At 42.5% G+C, this 24,207-nt stretch overlaps 1 protein-coding gene across 1 annotated transcript; it reads left to right on the forward strand.

Moving 5' to 3' along the window:
• The first annotated feature begins 354 nt into the window (after positions 1–354).
• IL18RAP (interleukin 18 receptor accessory protein) lies at positions 355–24,191 on the forward strand. Its single transcript, XM_068564180.1, is given in 11 exon segments — positions 355–424; positions 891–1,212; positions 1,309–1,492; positions 8,761–8,911; positions 13,525–13,590; positions 15,194–15,317; positions 18,028–18,179; positions 19,323–19,460; positions 22,366–22,539; positions 23,774–24,123; positions 24,126–24,191. Coding segments are annotated over 11 exon segments (1,797 nt in total).
• Positions 24,192–24,207: the final 16 nt, after the last annotated feature.

A 24,207-nucleotide genomic window follows, 5' to 3' on the forward strand; every position in this document is an offset into this window, starting at 1 on the left:
ATGAAGAAATGACATCAAAAGATCACACCGTACGGAGTGTAGGTGCAAGCAGTACCGTGAGTCTGAGATGTCCTTCCTCCTTTAGTTGTGTAAGAAGTGACATATGCAGGACCTGCCACACGCTGTTGAAAATACGACTCAAGTGTGGGCATGTGAAGGTTTTTGGGTAGGACCTGCCCTTTCAAAGCTTCCTGTGTGACTTGCGTTTTGATCACTGGTTCCGATTTCTTCATTTCCCATTTCTTGATTTACAGAAATGAAGATGATTCTCCGGGTGGAGCCCTGAATTACAATGTCCTCCACTCTGGCAACAGAACAAATGTCCTGAAGCAGTGACAAGACCCAGAGAGAACAATGCTTTATTTGAGCTGGATATTTCTTTGGCTTATCGCAGGAGGGAAAATTAAAGGATTTAATACTTCAGGTAGGGGTTTTTCACTTTTCATGCTAACCTTGTGAGTTTTATGGTCCAAGTTTAAAGTGACAGGTATTCTGTGATACATCGGCAGCATGGCATAATAATATAGAACATTGTCTTTCTACTTTTAAGATGGGGGTAGGAGGAGAAATTATTGGGGTGAACAGCTTTCAGTTGATACCACGCAACAATGTGGAACTCAGTTACTATATCTGGGTGTTCAGTGGAAGCAGCTGAAGAGGAATTAAAGGTGGGTTGGCATGTTTAACAGGAAACCTCCGTTGCTACTTGTGATGCTGAAGACCAGTGGGAGGGAATTAGAACATGAACTTCTTTTCCCCACAGAATGGGAACCGTGAAGGAGAAAGACACCCAAGGGAGCTTAATCCCTTGTGAAACCAAGTACTCTTTGTAAATATGTTAGAATTCATCTAATGTGTTTCTGTGTTCCTTTGTTTATTGTGGTTTTCAGATTGCTCCACTGGAAAACTTCTTAGAACTTACTCTGCAAGGTGTGGGGAGGAGTTTGTCTTATTTTGTGATTTTCCAGAGCCACAGAAATCCCATTTCTACCACAGAAGTCAACTCTCACCAACCCAAAGCTCTGAACACCTGCCCTGCAGTGGTAGTAGGAACCTATCTGATGTCCAATGGTACCTACAACCTCAAAACGGAGATCCGCTAGTAGAAATTACTCGAAACTATCCTCACATCATCCAGGACAAGAGCACCCTTCATTTTTTGACCACAGAGATGAATAATGCTGGGTCATATATTTGTAGACCTAGGATTAGGTAAGTCCCAAGTACATTTTTATCTGAAAACATTACCAAATCCTTTACTATCTGGATATAACATCTGTGTTCACAGGACCTTCTTAACTTTCCTAGGAGCCCCCAGGATGAGGCCTGTTGTGTCAAGATGATCTTAGAAGTTAAACCCAAGACAAATATGTCCTGTGGGAGCTCCATATCACATGAACAACTCCTTCTTCTTGGTAGCATGGGTTCCATTTATTGCCCCGGTCTCAGCCCCCAAAGTGATACACAAAGTCCAGAGGTGACCTGGTACCAGGTAAGAATGACTTCACTGAAACTGATGCCAGAGTTTAGTTTTTATGGTAGCATCTCCTTATGTAATTTATAGAAATGTGAGTCTGAATCTGAGCTCTAGAGTTTCCCAAACACTGGCCTCACGCCTGCAGAGAAGACCTGACTTTCTAAAGCAGCTTTCCCCTAGGTAGCCACAGAGTCTGATGTTCCAGTTATTAGAACCATCCTTTTGATCAGTGCCAGAAAAATTTCTAAAATTCAAGTACATTACATGTGAGGTTAAGACATAAACTTATGAACACCCACTCATGCAGAAGACCAGATTTGTTCAATTTTACTGCCTTTGGAAAGCAAAGGGCATTGCTAGGGTGAAAGGAACACCCAACAAGCATGTCTTGAAGGGTTTCTGAAAGAAGTAGGAGACTGGAGTACTTTCCAAAGAGGACACCTCTGGAAAGACAGTTAAGGCAAGCACCTGGTGGCCTGGGTGACATGTGTCTTGCACAGGTGAGTCAGTGGGGAGGGAGGGCAGTGCTAAGAGAAAAAGGGAACAGGAATCAGGAAAAGACAAGTTTCAGAATGATTCTGAGTTATGAACCACATGTGAGTAAACTTCATAACAAAATCATTTCACATTTCCATTGTATTTTATAGTTTTTCTAAGTCCTAACAGATATATAAATGCCGCGTAAGCATCTCTTCCAAAGTCTGGGAATGTCAGTTGACCCAGGGTGATGGAATCTGGGAATAGAGTTTAAATCGTCTCCTACATTTGGAATAATTGGCTTTTTAAATATTTATTTATTTATTTGGTAGTGTCAGGTCTTAGTTGCGGCAGGCAGGCTCCTTAGTTGCGGCTCACAGGCTCCTCAGTTGTGGCTCACCCCCTCCTTAGTTGTGGCACGTGAACTCTTAGTTGCGACATGCATGTAGGATCTAGTTCCTGGACCAGGGATCGAACCCAAGCCCCCTGTATTAGGAGGATGGAGTCTTAACCACTGCGCCACCAGGGAAGTCCCTATGATAATTGTTTGAAGTTCAATACTTTGTTTTAAGAAATCATGCAAAACTTTAAATTTGACTTCCAAAGATATCTATTAATATAAAAATATCATTTTAAATTGCCCCTGATCAAAGTCCAGAAAGTGGCCCATGTTTATCTGTTGGCTTTTTGTACCTCAAAACTTAGCAATCAGAGTCTCCTGGAGGTAAAATTACCAATGGGTGAGACAATATTTCCTCACTTGATTCTCTTGAGATTCAGTGACAACTGGTGTTACTATGTCCCTTGTAGAAAGAAGGGTACAGGGAGGGTGAGTGTGTACTTAAGGTCTCAATTTTATATTTTAAAATGACACTGAAATTGTGCTGCCCTCAATAAAATCCTAATTTAAGAAGCACCTTACTAATTATTAGAGAAGTGCAGTCAAAACCACAATGAGGTACCGCCTCACACTGGTCAGAATGGCCATCATAAAAACGTCTACAAATAACAAATGCTAGAGAGGGTGTGGAGAAAAGGGAACCCTCCACACTGTGAATGGGAATGTAAATTGGTGCAGCCACTATGGAGAACAGTATGGAGGTTCCTTAAAAAACTAAAAATAGAGTTGCCATATGATCCAGCAATCCCACTCTTGGGAAAGTCGGAAAAACCTCTAATTTGAAAAGATACATGCACCCCAATGTTCACTGCAGCACTATTTACAATAGCCAAGATATGGGAGCAACCTAAATGTCCATCAACAGATGAATGGATAAAGAAGGTGTGGTATATATATATACACAATGGAATATTACCGAGCCATAAAAAGAATGAAATATTGTCATTTGCAGCAACATGGATGGACCTAGAGGTTATCATACTAAGTGAAGTAAGTCAGACAAAGACAAATACCATATGGTATCACTTATATGTGGAAGCTAAAATATGACAAAAATGAACTTCTTTACAAAAAAGAAACAGACTCGCAGACATAGAAAACAAACTTATGACTACCAAAGGGGAAAAGAGGGGAGGGATAAATTAGGAGTTTGGGATTAGCAGATACACACTACTATATATAAAATAGATAGACGACAAGATCCTACTGTATAGCATAGGGAACTATATTCAATATCCTGTAATAAACTATGATGGAAAAGGATATGAAAAAGAACATATATATATGTAAAGTGAATCATTGTGCTGTATAGTAGAAACTAACACAACATAGTAAGTCAACATACTTCAATTAAAAAAAAAAGAAACACGTTAATTTCATAACCTCTAAAATGAGGTTGGTAAGAAGAGCCGATGGTTCTGTTCATTATTTTCAGTTCACTCTTAAGAACAAAACTTCCCATGGTTCAAAAATATTTGTAATCTGGGATGACAGATGCCTTACTACGTCAAGGTAGGCTGTTCCCAAACCAGGCTTGCCCTGTTACTTAAAATGAAAATGCATTTGAATTTTCAATGATTGTATCCCTGAAATGTAAGCTATTTTCACTTTCTGGTAAGCACAAGCCACACGGTAGTTGCCAGATTTCTGCATATACTGCTCTTATGAACTAAACCCTAATGTTGTATGACATTCACAAAAGGAAGCTTTATTTCTCTTCTCTGGGGCCTTGACTGCAAATGTCAGGATGTGTTTAATGGTGACTAGGCATCTGTCTTAAAAGTAGGCAAACGATGGCTGTTGTTAAAATTGTATCTTCTGACGGAGATTTGGACAGGTCATTATTTAGGTTATGTTTCATGAATTGCATGAAATGCATGAATTGCATGTGTGTGTACACGTGCTTACACACACACAGACAGTATCCTGGAAAGTCACGGACCCCATGGAAGTAGCATATCACTAAAAGTGATGACATTAGGCAGGAAATAATACCCAGCATTCCTTTTCTTCATGCTAAACCACAGGTACTCAAGTGGAGGGTGGCTCATACTTAACATTATTTCAAAACCGACAACACTAACACTGGCTGAGAGGATGAAAACAACGGTGGTACTGAATGCACATGAAACTGCTGACCAGGGATGAACCTGCCGGTTGTATAGAACAACCAAGCGAAATAAATCCATGTGCTGTAGTCTCTGGGGGGTTCCAAAATATTTTTAATAGACACCTCAAAAAATTTAGACTTGGAGATTCTTTTTTTTTTTTTTTCACACACACACACTGTATTTTATTTTTACAAGAGGTAAATAGACTGACACCAAGCATTGTACATGGATGACCACAGCAAAAGCAACAATGATTGCAATTACCAAACACGAAAGACACTCATGCTATGTCATAATATTGACATTCAGTCCAGTAATCCTCCACTGTAACAGCTCCTTTACTTTGCAGTGAAAATTGATTTGTATATTCTTTGCCTCTGAGTCCTTGTGGGAATTTTTTTTTTTAAATTCAAACAGAAATAGACTTGGAGATTCTTAACTGAAATATTGAACGATGAAGAAGTCAGAAGAAAGGGAATTATCTGTTCTTCATTCTAATAATATTTTCCTAATTCATAAAAATCTAATGGGAATTCCCTGGTGGTCCAGTGGTTAGGACTCTGCACTTCCACTGCAGGGGGCACGGGTTCCATCCCTGGTCGGGGAACTAAGATCCTGCAGCGCAGCCAAAAATAAATAAATAAATTAATTAATTAATTAATTAATTAAAATAAAAATATAATGAAAAATAGCTTTGGCATAAGCAGACTTCGTCTTAGATGATATTACATTAATGGGAGGGCGTTCTCGGTTTTTTAGCTAAACGAATCTTTGACACCAGGCAGAATTATAACACAGGGCAGTGGGAGAGGCTCTTCTGCAAGGGCCTGGGGCACCGAGACATGGGTGCCTGTGACATGGCTGTGACGTCCTGGCAGTAAGACTGTGCCTGAATGACTTTTCCACTGGTGGTTTAAGTCAACCTCATTCACACGCCACAATGCTGACGTGGCTGCTGGGTCATCTCTGAACCCTGAGTTCCATGGAATTTTCGCACATAGACCTGCCACTTCTTCTCATTTCCTTTGGCCTTGTTTTCCTTGTCCCCGGCACCTGGTGGCATCCTGCGAGCCCAGGGACATGGAGAGCCGGTGAGTATGGTGAGACTTGCCAGACCAAAGGTTGATGCAGTTCCTGGTAGGGAAGAGGTAAAGGTCATTTAGATTCGATTTTTTGGAAGCTGTTTCCAAGGTCCATACATTGGCCCATTCGATTGTTCTCGCTGTGAAATTTCAGAATCCTGGGCAACTTCCTACGGTGTGTACAATGCTACAATCCGCAGGTTGTCACATGTGTCAGTTCTCTCTGGGACTTACTGATTGATACTCCTCCTTCTGTAATTTGTTCTTGACTGTTTCACATCCGAGCAAAACAAAGAATTTCCTGTGTGGCCTCACTGGCACTTCTCTTTCCTACTAGGATCATTTGTGATTATGTTATTAGATCAGCTTCCCATCATTCTTTTTTTTTTTTTTACTGTTTTTTTTTTTTTTTTTTTTAAATTTATGGCTGTGTTGGGTCTTCGTTTCTGTGCGAGGGCTTTCTCCAGTTGCGGCAAGCGGGGGCCACTCTTCATCGCGGTGGGCGGGCCTCTCACTGTCGCGGCCTCTCTTGTTGCGGAGCACAGGCTCCAGACGCGCAGGCTCAGTAGTTGTGGCTCACGGACCTAGTTGCTCCGCGGCATGTGGGATCTTCCCAGACCAGGGCTCGAACCCGTGTCCCCTGCATTGGCAGGCAGATTCTCAAGCACTGCGCCACCAGGGAAACCCCCCATCATTCTTGACACAAATTTCTTGCCCCTTATCTCTTTGATGTTTTGTTTGAGTTCCATCCCATAAAGTCTTGGTGATACACACTAAGCCATATTTACCTTTTTATTAAAAAAAGTCAGGCCCACTTTGCAATTACGCACCCTCCCTATGGCCCAGCTGCAGTCTGGTTCCAACTCTGCATCCCCTCCTCTGCGTTAATTTCTCATGTGATTTACGACACACCTCCACTCCAATTTCTGTTCTTTGTATGTTATTACCATGTCCTCTAGAAGTTTCATCTCTGAATTTTACCCCGTGCCCTGAAGCTTCCTTTTAAAATGTTCTCGATAGATGTTTAACCTTGTCAGTCCCACCTCTTGGCCTTGTTTTACTTCCTACCTGCAGCTGCCCAGCTCTGACCAGTTCTGACCCTCTTCTCAGCTCCCTGCCAACCTACTGGAAATTCTTTCTTGGGCCACAGGAACCACACCAGAGACTTGGGGGAGGGGAATTTCTGCTTCTACGAGTCATCAGGCAAAGGGGAAGGGAAATTCCTCAATCAGAACATGAAACTCAGAATCAGAAAAACGTAGATAGATTCTCAGGCCTCTCACGAGCTATATGGTATAGAGCAAAACACAAACTTCAGAACCTTGGTTTTCCCATCTATAAAATGGAAGACATAGAATCTGTGCAAACCAAGTCAGAGAATCCTTTGAATGTTCATACGAGATACACATGAGAAATAACTTTGTAGTCTACATAGGTAATGAGTTCTTACTATTGATATTTTGTTACTTTTGTTGTTTATCTCTTTTCTTTTGACTGCAGTGGTGAAAGATATACCACTAGTACTCTTAGTAGGAAATTGGAAAGCCAGGTGCTACACGGAGGTTAGAGGATTAATGATTATAAGGTTAATGATACACTGATACCCCATCATTCAATAAATACTACTGTGCCCCTACCACTTCCTAGACCCTAAAGATACAAGGGTGATTATGATAGTCTTTGCTTAAATTTACAAGAGTTTCCACAGTCAAAAAAGAGCTGCCAGTCATTTTTCTAAAAATGTCTGATAATGTGACTCTTATGCTTCCAAACCTTTCTTCCAACTGACTTGCATTTATTCACCCCTTATTTACAAAGACCTTATTCTTGCTGGCATGCTTGCTGTATCCCGGAGATACAAAGATCAAACACATCTACTTGCGTCAGCGCTTTCACCTTGGCCTTGTTTCCTACATACAGGCTTTGCTTCAAGTGTTCCTAAAATGTCAATTACTTTCTTCTTTTTTTTTTTTCCTTTTTCAAATTCTTTTCCCATTTAGGTTGCCGCATAATATTCAGCAGAGGTCCCTGTGCTATGCAGTAGGTCCTTGTTGGTATTGACTGATTCCTGCATATCCTTCAAGTCTCGGATTAGACTGGGGGAAGAGTCCCTACTTCTCCTATGAGGCAGAGCCACCTGTGTGTGCCATACTCTGGCTTACTGCTCAGACATGCATCCTTAGGCTGAGAGCTCGCTCAGAGAAGGGATCTGTGTTCATTCCTCCCAGTGTGTCCAGGACCAGCTAAATGTCTTGGCACAAAGGCTGCCCTCGACAACTCACAGGAGGAGACACCCCAATGCATCATTACTATAAAAGGGCTATCGTGATGATGGGGCAGAAGTCACTGATCGTGCTCGGGGAGACTTGATAACTTCCCTCCGTGAGAGTCACCCCCTGAGTTGGATTTGAAGACTGAGCAACAGCCTTCCCAATGGGGAAAGGTGGTGGGAGACACGTTGATTGAGAAAGAACGTGGTTATGTAGGGAATGACAGGCGGGTAGAGGGGCAGAAGCAGGAAATGAGTTGGGGAAGGAATGGCAAGATTAGGCTGTGAAGAATTTTAGACTTTACCCTCAAGGCAAAGGAGTGTCAATGAGAGGTTCTAAGTAGGAGAGAGAAATGTTCATAATTGAATTTTAGTTCTCACTCAACTTTGAGTCCACTAGGAGTTAAATAATTGTTCCTGAATCCCAGTCCTTCTTTGTCAAATTTAGATACATCTGTTTAGTTATTTGCTTAATGTTTTCAATTTAACATTTTTTTCTTTTATTCGAGTGAAATTTATTTAAAGAAGAAACTTTATGTAAGCCCAATACACAGAAAATCTCTATCAATTTCCAGATATATAAGTATACGTGTTTTTAAAAAATTCATTTAGGTATCGACCACTTAGACCACTATGAGTTTTCTAGAGTCTAGGGGCCTGAATCACGCTTTGGGCTTTACCAGGTTAAACAGCTCTTGCTGGGCTGTCTTGATCTCCACATGTAATTGTCTTTGAAAATGCTTCTCGTTTCAAGTAAGAATCTTACAAATATAGTTTTGAGCAGAATCTTTTATAGCTTGGGGGTATTATGTTCTGCAATGTCCTTATATCAGACTAACCTTCCCCTTCCTTGGTTCAAATTTGTGAAGTTTTGCTATAGGTGAGCTTAATATTAATAGTAATTCTCTGGTTAAATTATTTAATTTTCTTGTCTCTTGGATTAGAATGGAAAACTACTCTCTGAAAAGAGGAGCAACCCAATTGAAGTGGATGAAGTTTATGACTATCACCAAGGCACATACGTGTGTGATTACACTCAGTCAGATAACTCAAGCTTATGGACAGCCAGAGCTGTTGCTCAAGTGAAAACCATTGGTAAGTGAGGTTTTTGGTTTCAGTATTTGAGATTTCAACCCCAATTACCCAGTTAAAGTTATCTTCTTTGGCTTAGTGATATTTTTCCTTTTTTTGTGGTGAGGAAGGAGACAGTCATAGCCTACCGTCATGTAAAGCCTGGAATGTTGGTGAACATCAATTTTCCATTAACCTAGATTCCATCCTCCAAGGAAGGCCTAGTTCTGGGTCATATTCAAGTTGTCACAAGTTGGGTTTTCCATGCATTGATTCTGGTTTGTTTTGTGATAAATTAAAAAACAATATCAAAGGTTCATGTAAAGAAATAAACAAGATTAAAGATTTCACACATAAGAGATAATAAATTAGAAAACAACGTTAAATATTTCACACCCAGAAATAAGTGACACTCATGTACCTATCACCAGCTTTAATAATGGTTTTTCCATCTCACGGTTTCTTTGTCGAAACAAAACAATACAGATACAACTTGAGGCCTTCCCACTTCCTCTCTTTGCAGATGTAGCCCACTCTTAGCTTATAATCCTTTCCATTTATGTTTTATGCTTTTTCTACATATGTATGTGTCCATTAATAAAACAGAATATTGTTTTATGTTATAAAATGTGTTTTGTGTTATAAACACATGGTATTGTTCATAGACATTGTTTTGCTAAATTTATACCCGCATCAGCAATGAACAGATTCCCATTATTCCCAAGTAATATTTGGTGGTTTCAGACTGTGGTGTCAAGTGGACTCTCTCTTCTTCATACTAATTTATGTTTCCCTGACTACTAATGAAGTTGAATATCTTGCCATTTGTTTATTGGCCCATTGAGCTTACTCTTCTGTGACTTGTCTGTTTTTGGCCCAGGCTTTCCCTTGGGTCATTCTTATTAGATTTACAAGTGTAAAGCATGGATAAACTGTATGATGTAATCAATTTAAGCGTGGCCTATATCAAAACATAACCATACAGAATGGTTGACTTTGCCCTTAGTAAATATAGTAATCAATTTTACTTCCTCTTCTTTCATTGCAAGATACAAACCACGTGGAGCTTCCTGAGACCAAGTCAAACTCCCCTGCTTACTTCCTGGCCCTTGCACTCTGCAGTACTTCAGACCTCATCGATTTACATTTATATTAGATTGTTGCTTGGATGAGGGGTTAGAAGGCAAATACCCAACTTGGACCACTTGCCCCTCCAAGCGTGGTTGCTCTCTCCCTCGGGCATGATAACTCGCCCATCAAATATTCAGTGGCAGAATCTGCTTTTCTCTCTCCCAGAGGATGCTTTGCAACCTCTGTCACATCTTTTTAAGTCTTCTCTGACATCATTCCTGTCTTCCTCATTTACTCATTCATTCTTCCATTTATTCATTCTTACACCAGTATTTGTGGAACATGTGATATGTGTCAGGCACTGGCCTTGGTGCTAAGGTTGTAAGAATGAGCGCCTGGACACTTTCTCTGGCCTCCCAGGACTTACCGTCTCATGGGGCAGACAGAGAGGAAACAGGCTACTACAGTTCAGTGTGATGAGTGGAGAGAAAGGGAAGCAGCAGGGCATGTGGGGGACACACAAACCCAGACCTGGGTACCCCGAGGCTGGGTGAGAACCGAGGAGTGAGGACAAACTAGCCCAGTGAAGGTGGAAAAGATGCCGTTCCAGGCAGAGGGAGCAGCATAGTTAACAACCAGGAGATGAGAGACAGCATGGTGCTTTCCAGGGAGAAAGAGAAGGTCAGTTGAGGGTATCTGGAAGGAGAACAGACATCACACTGTTCTAGTAAGTTTGGGCTTTATCCAAGGAAAAATGGGGAGCCATTGAGGGTTCTGTGTGGGAAAGTGTCATGAATAGATCTGGATTTGAGATAGATCGCTCTGCTTATTATGTAGAACATGGGTTTGGGGGGGCAACAAGGGAGACAGAGAGAAGAATTAGGAGGCTGCTGTGGGTCAAGCAGGCAACTGCTGATGGTGGCCTGAACTAGGAGGGGCAGTAGGGATGGAGAGAAGAGAGCAAACTCCAGAAATACTTAGGAAGTTACACGTGAAAGGGTTTGGGAATTGGGAGTGAAAAGAGGGAAAAGGAGGGGTCCAGTATGAGAGCCAGGTTTTATGCTGGGCAACGAGGTGGACTTTCTATAACATATTGAGAGAAGATGGGATGGGATGGGATGGAGTTGGATGGGATGGGATGGGATGGAGTTGGATGGGATGGGATGGGATGGGATGGGAAGGGGTGGTATGGGATGGGATGGGATGGGGTTGGATGGGATGGGATGGGATGGGATGGGATGGGAAGGGGTGGGATGGGATGGGAAGGGGTGGGATGGGATGGGATGGGATGGGAAGGGGTTGGATGGGAAGTGGTGGAATAGGATGGGATGGGATGGAAGTGGAAGGGGTAGGATGGGATACATAAGGGTGGGATGGGATTGGATGGGAAGGGGTGGAATAGGATGGGATGGGATGAGATGGGATAGGAAGGGGTGGGATGGGGTGGGATGGAGTTGGATGGGATGGGATGGGATGGGATGGGAAGGGGTGGGATGGGATGGGATTGGATGGGAAGGGGTGGGATGTGACGGGATGGAAGTGGAAGGGGTAGGATGGGATACATAAGGGTGGGATGGGATTGGATGGGAAGGGGTGTTATAAGATGGGATGGGATGGAAGTGGAGGGGGTAGGATGGGATACATAAGGGCCGGTGTAAGGCATGGGTGCGGGGAGCAGCAGGTTTGAATCATGTTCTAAAAAGATGTCTCTGGTCACTCTTTGAGTAGACTTAGCCGAGGTGATTAGAAATGGCTTTATGTGTGTGTCAACAGAACATGTTGATGGAGTTTATGTGCAAGATGAAAGAGGGAAATCAATGACGGATTACTTTTCTGGCATGATGAGTTGGTAAACAGTGGCACCGTGTAATGAGACAGAAAAAATACTGAAAGAGAAGCAGGTCTGAGGAAGAAATTCAGTGTTAGGCTTGAAAGGACTTTGATTCATCAAGTCACCATGACAAGTGGGTATTCGGATAAACCAGTCTGGGATACAGGCTACTACATCGGGAGATGTGAATGTGAGGGTGGCCGCCGGCACGATATCTAAAGCCGAGGGAGAGTGGGGTCACGTGGGGATTGAGTATAGAGAGGAGAGAGCCTAGAACATCCAGCACTGGGAGGCACGGGGGAGGAGAAGCATCCCCACGGGAGATGGAGAAGTGGTGTGAGAACAGAGAATAACTATCCCAGGGCTCAGCGATAAAGTGTCCCAAGAAAGAGGGAGTGATGCACGGCCTCATATGGTGAAGCCTGGAAACTGATCCTTGGATTTGGGAAGAGAGAGGTCATGATTTACATCAGCAAGAGGGTATCCGTGGAAAGGTGGGGAGGGAGCAGTAAAGGAAGTGAAATTGATGACGTAGGCGAGAGAGCACTTTGAGGGCCAAGAACTTTCGAAGGGAAGAGGCCTGGAGCGTGAGCTGCCCCACAAGGAGAGTAGGTGGAATGAAGACCACAAGGAGAGCCCGGGGAGAAGTGATACTCACAAGAGGCACAGAGGAGGAGGAGCCCGTAACACTCAGGGGAGTGAGCAGAGAGGGGGAAGGCGAACATCAGAGCACAGAAACGTGCACCCCGAAGAGGAGAGGAGAGCACGCCCAGCGGCATCCAATGCTACTGAGAGGGAAAGCAGATTAAAAACTCAGCCATGCCCAGTGGATTTAGGTGCAAGGAGGTCACTGGTGACTTTGGCCAAAGCGGTTTCAGTGGAGTGATGGGGGCAGAAATCAGACTGCAGGGCAGGGGAAGGGAGGGAGGAAACGAGCACACAGTGCTCTTTCAACAACTTGGCTGCGAACGAAGGAGAATGACTGGGGCGGGGGTGTAGGGTGAAGGGTTTTTTCTCTTTTTTTGTAAGATGGAGAGACTGAGCATGGATTAATGCTGACAGGAAGGAGAGAGAGAGAGAGAGTCAAAGATACAGGAGGAAGATGATGTAATTGAGGGAAGGAGGTCCCTGAGAAATAAGAGAGGACAATTCCAGAACAGAGGTGATGAAGTTTCCTTTCTTAGGAGATGGGACATCTTCAGGAGGGAGTTTGACAGTGGAGGCATATGTGAAAGTTTGTGTCAGGAAGTTGAGAGATAAAATGATTCATGAAGGGCTGAGCTCACCTTTATTTTGAAACAAACCATGAATTTGAGGATGGAGGGAGGGGTGGGCTTCGATCTGGCTGACCTGTGCATTCTCTCAGGTGCGTCCTCCTTCCTGTTGGGTTACTCAGCCGGATGCACCAAAAAACAATCTTGGAGGAGAAGATGGGGTGGGGTTTCACGTCTGCAATGGGCCCGCGGGGCTGGCCTGGAAGAAGGTTCCCCCCGGGCGGATACGGATTTATCAAGGACTCACGTTTTGCTACCACCTGCAACCTGATGTCACAGTCGTTTCTGGAGGCGTGATTTTCACACGGAAACTTGAGTCTCTAGCCTTGTACATTATGGATGAAATTTGGAAAGGAAGTTCCAAAACATTTAGATCAAAGTGTGACCGTGCATTCAGATCTTCAGGAAGCAGGCCTTCAGATTTCCCAGTGCAAATAATAATTTTTATTTTCATCTTTTAGTGAAAAACACTAATCTCAAACCGGATATTCTGGATCCCATCAAGGACACCCTGGAAGTAGAACTTGGTAAGCTGGGTGGTGTGATCACCCTTGAATGATATTTTGCTTCTGGGAGCAGGTCTAAGCGTGTTACAAGGAAGAGCATCGGGATTTCAAATTAAACAGAATTGGGGGTGAATCTAGACTCGGCCACTGACTAGGTTTGTGATCTTATACAGTTATTTAATCTTTTGAAGCCTCAGGTTATAAATCTGGAACTAGACAAAATAAAACTGACCTCACAAGGTTGCAATGAGAAATATGGGATGATGTATTGATATATTAGGTGACTTGTATGTTAGGCATGATCAATAGATTTTTTTTTTTTTTGTTAAGATTCTTCCTTACTCCACCCAGGAACAGTGGGTTACACAAATTGGTTAGGTTCATTGATTAAATCTATAAATTTAACCAGTTTACCAACTTAGGTAGCATTAACCTCTACAAATACAGTGTTTGGTCTAGACGTTAAGATAAATTGTAGGAGAATACTACAACCCTTGCTCAAATAAGTTGTATTCCAAAGTAGTGTCTTCTTTGGGGTAGAGGGGGAAAGCGACTTCTTGTGGTCCCCTTTGATTTTGTCAGCTTCAATTACATCTACATCGTCCCACACAGCCAAATAAGAACTGTTCTCTTCAAAACCAAGTGCTGGTTGTCTCAATAAAATAAGTGTTCTTTTAAGTGCTAATAAGATGTTTATCGTTGTAGAAAGAAAGGTAAAAGTAGATATTATGGTAAAAGACCACTGGGTGGCGGTTTCTTTTAAATGCTAATAAGATATTTATCATTATAGAAAGAAATGTAAAAGTAGATATTATGGCAAATCACCACTAGGTGACGGTAGCGGTGTATCCTGATTATGAAATAGAAATAACAGTACGGGCAAAAATCACAAGAATGAAAGGAAGGAGGAAAGAAGCAGGGAAAACATTAATTAATTCAAAAATAGCCAAGTTACACAAGGTACCAATGAATTTTAAAGTATTACTGTGGGGAAAGCACTATTAAGGTGCAAAGGTGAGTTTTCAAATGGAGTCCCTAAACATTTCACGGTTAAAATATTGAGTTTGAGGCAGAGCACATCTGGACACCCCTTACAGAGAAAATGGGCAGAAAGAGGGTAGCGTAGTAACATGCATGTCCGTCCACAGTGCATCGTTCAAAATACAGCTGAATATCTAAATACTTCCTTCTTTAAACTACATGCCGCCAAAACCTCAGGATTTTCATTTAATACGCAAATTCTAGTTAGTATTTCTTTACTGGCACCCTTGTACTACTTCAACAGCAGCGTCGGAAGACAGAGCTGGTCCCTGAAACTGCTCATTTTCCTGGTGTTTATCCTTAAACCACATCAGAACCCGTAGTGCTGTGACCATGCCAATCTTCATTTGCAGAAGTGTAGTCACAGGTTTGAGATCTAAGAGTTGCCCAGTAGAGACAAACATCCCTGGTTTTACCTGTTTCCGAATGAGAGACAGGTAGACGTTTGGCATTGTCTGGCACACCTGTTTTACCTGCGAACCTGACTGCCTCAGGGAACAGTTTCCAGGTGGTGTCTTCCTCCTGCACAGGACAAAGTGTTCTCACGGGCTTCCTTCCTGTGTTCTGTGGCCCCTTTTTTCAGGACAGCCTTTAACTCTTAACTGCACGGCCCGATTTGGCTTCGAAATAAACTTTAAGCCTGTGATAAGATGGTACGTCAAAGATTCTGACCAGGAGTGGGAAGTCCCAACACCTGAGGGGAGAAGGTAAGAAAGAAATTAGCGAACTTATTCTTCGCAACTCAAACTAAAAACTTTCACCTGTAGAACCCCCTGAAATGTACACACAGAGCTGAAGAAACAGATGGAGTTGGTGTGGCCACTAGCGCCAACTAGTGGCGCAAATAAAAGTATAGAAATGCAGAGTGTGAGTTAATTTTAAACTTGGGGGCCAAATGCAGTTTCAGAGAGGGCCATAGAATGAAATATTTCTGGGTTTTTTTAATTGTTATTTTTTATTTTTGGCCGCATGGCTTGTGGGATCTTACTTCCCCGAACAAGGATTGAACCCAGGTCCTAGTCAGTGAAAGTGGCGAGTCTTAACCACTGGACCACCGGGGAATTCCCCCCACCTTTTTCTAAAGTAATCTTTTTATTTTATTTTTTATCAATTGTTTTAAAGTTCAATTTGTAGTAACAATTTGATGCGGCTGCTTTGCCCACCAAACTAACAAGCAGGCATAACAACCCATGCTGCTTGAATAGCCTTGGCACATGGAACAAATGGGAAAGGATTCTGCACCCCAGTCAGCCACTCTCCATTCCCCTCTGTGCCGTCCATCCAGAGTGGGGTGAGTCAGAGCCCCAGTACTGGGGTCCTTAACAGTCCAGAGCGTATGCAGAGAAAATGGCACAATAATAAGCGATCTGACCGAAAATATGAGAAATGAGGAATAGATGATGCAATCCGATCTGGAAAAGGAGACCCAGAGGTGAGATAGCTGCCTTTTTTTGTTTGTTTGTTTTTGTTTTTTTTTAGGCATATCTACAGCAGCTTTATTTACAATAGTCAAAAATTAAAACACGGTTACATTCATTCATACAATGGATTATTATTCAGCAATAAAAAGAACAAACTAACTAGGGAAGGAAAAACTAATCTAAGGTGAAAAAAATCAGAAGAGTTATTCCTTCTGGTAGGCTAGGCATTGGCTGGAAAGGGATACAAGGGAACTTGCTGGGAAGTTGGAAATGTTCTATACCCTAATAACCATTTGTCAAAAGTATACAGCTAGGGACTTCCCTGGTGGCCCTGTGGTTAAGACTCCGCTTTCCACTGCAGGGGAACAAGTTCTATCCCTGGTCGGGGAACTAAGATCCCTCATGCCATGCATGAGGGGAAAAAAAAAAGTATACACCTAGACATTGTGCATTTCAATGTAGGTAAATATTACCAAAAAGAACCATATAATGACAATGGAGTAGGTGTAGGGAATTAGTGAAGGCTTAAATGATACAAAAATAGCAGGATATTGATAACTGAGGTATCATTTTATTGTTGTCTGCATATGTTAAACTATAACTTTTAAAGAAATTAAAGAAAGAAAAAATCGTCTTATACTTACCCAGACATTTGCCAATTACGGTCACCCTCATTCTTTCCCGTAGATCCAATTACTGTTGTAATGTGGGATCTCTGTCTTGAAGTACTTCGAAGCCATTAAGTTTTATGAGAAACTAGACTTAGTTTGCAACCCAGATTAGTGGGAAGAATTTACTGGGAAGACAGGTTGGCTCAATGGAAAGTAAAACTCTAGACATTTGGAGCTAGTGTCCCTCATTTTTCCAACATCTGTTTCAAAGTAATAGCCTCTGTATTAAGCACTTCCTCCTGGTTTTTAAAACATTTCAACAGACTAATGTAATATCACTTTGAAGAGTATACATCATTTAAAAAATAAAGGATGGGTTTTGGTAACAGTAATCAAATTTAGAAAGAACTTCTAAGACAAGGGAACTCATTGGGTCCCATATTAAGCTGATACTCAAACTTGAAGGTAGTCAAGCATGGTAAAGGGAGTATGCACTAAATTTATACGTTCTTGGGTTTGAACCTCTGTTTTCCACCCATTTAGCAATGTGCACCTTAACCTCTGCAAGCCTCCACCATGCCATCTATTATCTATGGATAGCAAACTTCACTTTGCAAGGTCCCTGTAAGGAGCAAATATGGTAGAGGTGATATGCTTATCACAGTCTCTGGCAGGCAGGAAGCATCCAGTGAATAAGAGTGGGTATTGTAGGCTCCCAACAAAACAGCCTGAAACATCATCCACAGAGACAATATTCTTTAATGTGAAGATAGACTGCAGACGGGCCACTTTAGAGAATCCAAACTGTGAATCAGTGCCGAGATTCACACTTCCTGGACAGGGCAGAATGACACAGGGCCAGGAATCACGCTGCCACTTCCCTGTGGTGTGACCTTGGATTGTCACCCACCTTCTTGCCTGTTCTGAGCTGCTCAAGTCAGGATGATCACACCATTACCTGGTGGGGCTCCTGTGAGGGGAGCCATGGAGGAGATTTGATCCTCTCCTCCACATTTAGCGCTCAGGGGACCAGAGGACCGTCTGATACACACAGCCCTCAGTAGAAGCTAGTCATTTCTAACATTATTCTTAAATTGTTGTATCTATGCTCAAGGGGAAATCTTAGAGTAAGGAAGATCAGATGAGCCTCGCAAGTAATTATCATCTAGTGTAAATGCTTAGAATGATGCTTAGCTGATTCAATCATTTAATAAAAAATGAGCCACCTCTGACCATCCTCTGTCTTTCCGGCATCGCCTTGTACTATCTGATCCCACAGCTCTTCTGAAAGCCAAACGGTTATCTACTTATACGTGTTCCAAACACTGCAAATGGGTGTCAATCTGTGTCACTAAAGGGGTGTGGTATTTTCCCTCCTTTCCTAGTGTTAAATCCACCTTAAAGGATGAAGTCGTCGAGCGTGTTGTCTTCCTGAAAGAAGTTACTTGGAGTGATCTTCGCAGGAAGTTCATTTGCTTTGCCCAGAACTCCATTGGGAACACTACCCAGTCCATCCAACTGAAAGAAAAGAAAGGAGGTGAGCCTGAAGGTGGCTGCAGAAGGCATGCAACTGCTTTCACCTGGGAGGAGAGGAACTTTCCTAAGGAAGTGGCCACAGTGATGATCGCCGCTAACATGCTCTAGATGCCAGACAGCATTCTAAGTAAGCGATGTGCTTGTGCTGATTCATTCAGTACCTTGACCGAGGCCACACAACTAGTAAGTTTCACATTGGTGATCCAGAGCTGGTCCTCTTACTAATATTCTGCATACGGGAGCTGTGCTGGAAAAGCCTATCATTCATTCATTCATTCATTCACTCCTTAGTTCATTCACTTACTCACTCATTCATTCTACAAAGACCTACAGAGCATGCCCTATGTGGCAGGTATCGTACTAGGACCTAGCTCCCTTTCCTATTTTCCTCCCCTGGCTTCCAGATCCAGAGAATGTGATGGTCTGGTATCGGAGAGTGAAGGAGAAAAAAGAGGGGAGAAAGAGTATTCTTGTTCAGTTTAGGGGCGATATGTGTATATCACAGATCATAGCCTTTTAAAGTCAGAGAGGAAATTCCTGGTAAGGAAGAGCTGTTAAATTTCTTCAAGAAGATGCTCAGAGATGGAGGTGATGTCATTCATTCATTCAGTTAATAGAGGTGAGAGAATAAGCAGGTTTTGAATGCTTGTGAGGCTTAAATAAGACACATTTGGTGCTCCTGGTGCATGCTCCATAGAGGTGGGTCAAAGGTGCCACGTGTTAGGTACGGTGGAGGTGAGAAAGTAAGTCAGATGTGGCTCTGGGCTTCAGGGAGTTTAGACTTCAGTAGGGTCGATAACACGTGAAAATAATTTACAGTATGCAATAAGAGGGACACAAATGGGTTGTGTGGAAGCTTATAGGAGAAAAAAATTTTAGAAAGTAGTTTTTGTCAGTTTCCCAGCCACCCCAATCAGAAACTACCCATTACCCTGGGTTTTCTTGAGTTCATTTTATGGCAATTCCCTCAAGATGTGATTTAAGATGTGTCCAGATTCAAGAGAAATGTTTCCAGTAGATTTTGATAAAAAAATAATAGGGCTGGAAAAGGTGCTGGGCAGGCCTGAATGTGGCCTTATAGGGGAGGCGGGTGTTGGAGGGGACTCAGCCCCTGTACCTGCTCACGGCGGCCGCGTCTCCGCAGTGGTGTTCCTCTACATCCTCCTCGGCACCGTCATGGCCCTGGCAGGTGTGCTGACCGCAGGTGCGCTCTTCTACATGTACTGGATTGAAATAGTGCTGCTGTACCGAACCTACCAAAACAAGGATGAGACCCTCGGGGGTAAGATGACCCAACTCGCCTCAGAACTGACTTAGAGGGAGGGGCTTGAGAACTGGATGTCCCACGATGGAGGAAGTCATGACCCTCAGGCTCTGAGACCCTCCTGCAGGTCTGGCGGCTTCACACCTGGGAAGGGCTGGGAGCCCAGGGGAGAAACAAATTCTCTTCATCCAAGTTACTAGGAATCTCGCCAACGATGTTATTGTAGGGCACATTGGACTTGAAAATAACTCTCCACTCACCAACCTGAAGCAAGATGGCGGATGACTTACCATCTCCATGCCTCAGTTTTCTCTTCTGTAAAGTAGGGTTGTAATCACAATCACAATGAATGCAATGTGGGTTCTTTGAGTTAAGACATATTGAGCATTTAGAACAGCATGTAGCACATAGTAAGCACTCAGTGATGCCAGCTCCAGCTCTCATTACCTCTTGAGGACTGAGTGCACGCCAGGCTTATGTATCAGCTGCAGTAATCGCCACTGAAATCCTACAAGCCAGGCAGAGGCGTGAAGTCTGTGCCCCCAGTGGAACTGCTAGGGGATGTTAGAGGTTGGGATGGAATCCAGGCAGTTTGGTTTAGAGCCCCCATTAGCTATTGCCTCAGTTAACTCCTTCTGTAAAGTGAGGGGCTTGGAGATGTGGAAATGTCCCTAAAAGAGTGAAGTTCTGTAAAATACTAGCACTAGCACTATCCATGAAGTCTCTGTCAGTTTTCCCATGAGACGGGTTAATAGCGTTTATTAACATTTGCTTCTTTAGACTAGAAGAGCTGCTGGCGTGTTTTTCTAGTCCCGGAAGGCTCAAAGGTTAGAACGTTGGCAGTTTTAGTGAATGATTCTATTGCTTGGAAAGAGCAGAATCCCTTCTGCTGGATTCCAGGGACAATTAAATACTTACCTGATTGGGATGCCTCTTTACACACACACCAGTGGTTTCCCCACACTAGGAACTCATTGAAGAGCTGGCAGATCACTGGGAAAAGGGGCAACAAAGAAATGCATCAATCACACTTTTCTTTAGACCGGTGATTGAACATACGCACTAGAAGTCCTTACGCCAAGAGGATTTTGAGGTTATTTTTTAAATAGCTTTTTAGCTTTTTTGAATTGAACAAATTATCTAATCACTGTCTTAATTGTTCTCCTAGACAACTTCATACTTCTTTTTCTAAAATGCTATTTTTCTTCAGATTCTAGAGCTTGTACAGAAGACTCAATCTACTGTGAAACATCTTATTTTTATTTTTTGGAGGGATGTTTTTTACCTTAATTTATTTTTTAATTGAAGTATAGTTGATTTACAATGTTGTGTGAGTTTCAGGTGTACAGCAAAGTGATTCAGTTATATATATATATATATATATATATATATATATATATATATATATATACACACATATACATATATGGATTCTTTTCCATTATAGGTTATTACAGAATATTGAGTAGAGGTCCCTGTGCTCTACAGTAGGCCCTTGTTGGTTGTCTGTTTTATATATAGCAGTGTGTATATGTTAACCCCAAACTGTGAAGTATTTTAAATGTGTCCCCTCTCGTTTGCACAGGCAACGTTTTAGTAATCTGACAGGGAGGCAGAACCCAGTTTTCAAGCACAGTGATTCAGTACACTCTGTGGCCAATCTAATGTTTTTCAGCAAAAAGACTGTTTCCTGTGAATATCCCAAAATTTAGAGAGGCATAGGATGTCAGAATTGTGGGGATCATCTAATTCTCCCACTCTCTAATATTATTACAAAAGAAATTTAACATTTTCAGGTTATAGAAAAATCCTAGTTTGCTGGAGTGTCACAGGGATGTGGAAAAAATCAGGGTGACTATGGTGTGTCACACAGGAACTGCACAGCATGTACCTGCTGGCCACGCCCCCTGAGCCACCGCCTCCCCACATGGCCAATGAGAAGCATCTTAGATGCACCTCCAGGACCTCGCTCTTCAGCATCCTCCTCTCTTGACGCCAGACCACCTGTGTTTCCCTCTTCCTTTTCTGTTGCTGACACTTCTGTCAGCTAAAGCCTCTTAGGTTCACGTTGAACAAACTGCCAAACTGCATCAGTAACAGCACTGCTGTTTACTACTTTGTAATAATACTATTTGTCAGGCATTGTGCAAAGTGCTGGAAGACGAGCCAGCTGTGTCCAACTCCAGAGCCCGTGGGTTAACTTTTGAGATTTTCTATGGCTTCCAGTTAGTTCTTTAGCACATCCCAGAGTCTATGTGCATTTATAATAGTTGAGTCAACAGAGGCATATGAGACCTTAAAAATACCCTAAAACAAGTTCCAAAATACAGTTTTCCATCTAAAAGGGAAAGGAATGAATATTATCTTGTGTCTGCTATAAGTCCGTCACCAAATCCTTCCTATACATTATCCCAGGCGACCCTGACAGAAGCATGCCGGGGAGCTATTATTATCTCATTTTACATATGGGGATTCAAACACAGATACATGTGCTGTCAGCTCGCTAATGCACTGGGTCTCTGCAGTGCTTTGCTCACTGGGTATTATCAGGCTTTGGTGGAGGAGACTCCACTTTGATGTGTGACTAATGAGACAGCAGCGCTGCAGAGCAGAAAAAGCTCAGAGGAACTCCTGAGAACATGTGATTTAATCAGAGAAGGCCCCAGCCGTTTGATCTGACGTCAGTGAAGGTGCAGGAGAGCCTCATCGATTAGAATCTGATTCCGGGTGAACAATCAATACCCCTCAGCAGTGTGATTCTGAAATGAACACAGATGCTGCTTTTCATTTAATAAATCAGCGCAGTAAGGATCCCAAATCTTAATTCTTATCCATTTACCATATGGTTCGAGCGTATGTAGGTATGCCACGGGAGTAAAAAATCTGTCAGTGGCTTGCATTCTTTATTGTGCTTCTTCCTCAGATAAAAAGGAGTTCGATGCTTTCATATCCTATGGGAAATGGAGCTCTCTTGAGAGTGAGGCCACTTCATCTCTGAGTGAGGAAAATTTGGCTCTGAGTCTATTCCCTGAAGTTTTGGAAAACAAATATGGATACACCTTGTGTTTGCTTGAAAGAGACGTGGCCCCAGGAGGAGGTAAGTCCTGCACGCCAACAGAAAACGTAGCACAAGAAGGAGAGTTACGTGCAAGCACTCTCTACGTTGTCTTGTCATTCTTTCTGTTGGGCTATTTATCTTCTGGAAGGTTTCATGAGCTTAGAACTTCTGGGGCAACAACACAGAAAAATGTGTGTTTCAGAGACACGCTCCATCATCAAAAAAATCCATCTTCAATGGATATATGCATATGTCTAACTGAACCACTTTGCTATACACCTGAAACTAACACAACATTGTAAATCAACTATACCCCAATATAAAATTAAAATTTTAAAATTTAAAAAATAAAAAAAATTGCCACAGGGGGAAAATAATCCATCTTCAGGAAAAAAAAATGTTGGAGCCCAGGGAGCCTTCCAGAATGAAGATCTCTTTTCTGGCTCCTCAGCAGGAAGTTATCTCTGTCCTCCCAAACGGGTGGTCCCCTGTTTTCTGGGACTGTGCCTGCCACAAACTCAGGACTGGGTCCAGCAGGTTCCCCAGGCCCGGGCCCAGTTCTGGGCGCGATCAGATATGCAGACCTCATCCTGTCCTGCTGACCTCCTCTGCCTGAGATGCCCCACCCAGGAGCCTGGGACATTCCATGCCCCTCTCTTATCCCAGCCAACCTTGTTCCAACGAGCTTTGCTCCTAGAGGAATTGGCAACTTGAGGAGACAGAACACAGGGAGGAATGTGAAACTGACAGTCACTAGACTCTGGAACATATCTTCAACTGTCCACAGAGTTGATTTAGTAGAAGTGATCAAGAAAACCAGGCTTCCTTTCCTCTTTGCCTAAGAGTGCCCATTGCAAGGAACCCGCTGGGTGGATCTGGGAGATTCAGGGTTATTGTGACTCAAGGTTTAACAACAACAATGTCATGTATACACTGATGTGTATAAAATTGATGATTAATAAGAACCTGCTGTATAAACAAACAAACAAACAAACAAAAAAAACAACTAATACTAAACTTTCTTTGGGTTATTTGTATGGAAATATGCTAATATAAATGTTTCAGACATTACATGAAATTTCTAAAAATCATATATGTTCTGGTATAATGTAATAAGTCATAATTCTAGTTATTACTTTAAAATGTATATCTCAGAAATAACTAAATTTCCTTGTCAATTGCATTATTATGAACTTTTATCAAATCTTTAACCGTGGTCATTAAAAAAAAAAAGCCAATAACAATGTCGAATAATTAAATCTTTTATTTCCAGTGTATGCGGAAGACATTGTGAGCATTATTAAGAAAAGTAGAAGAGGAATATTTATCTTGAGCCCCAGCTACGTCAACGGACCCAGTGTCTTTGAACTACAAGCAGCGGTGAACATTGCCTTGGAGGATCAAACACTGAAATTGATTTTAATTAAGTTCTCTTCCTTCCAAGAGCCGGAGTCTCTACCTCATCTAGTGAAAAAAGCTCTCAGGGTTTTGCCCACTGTCACTTGGAGAGGCTTCAAATCAGTTCCTCCCAATGCCAGATTCTGGACCCAAATACGCTACCACATGCCTGTGAAAAGCTCCAAAGGATTCACGTGGAATCATCTCAGAATTATCCCGAGGATTTTTTTCTCTAGAAAAGACTCAGTAAAACAGAAACCACTGGGAGGCGCTCCCAGCCTGAAGGACGGTGAAATGGGCCCTGAGCTT

Source organism: Eschrichtius robustus, chromosome 15 (genome assembly GCF_028021215.1).
Source record: "Eschrichtius robustus isolate mEscRob2 chromosome 15, mEscRob2.pri, whole genome shotgun sequence".
Taxonomy (NCBI): Eukaryota; Metazoa; Chordata; class Mammalia; order Artiodactyla; family Eschrichtiidae; genus Eschrichtius; species Eschrichtius robustus.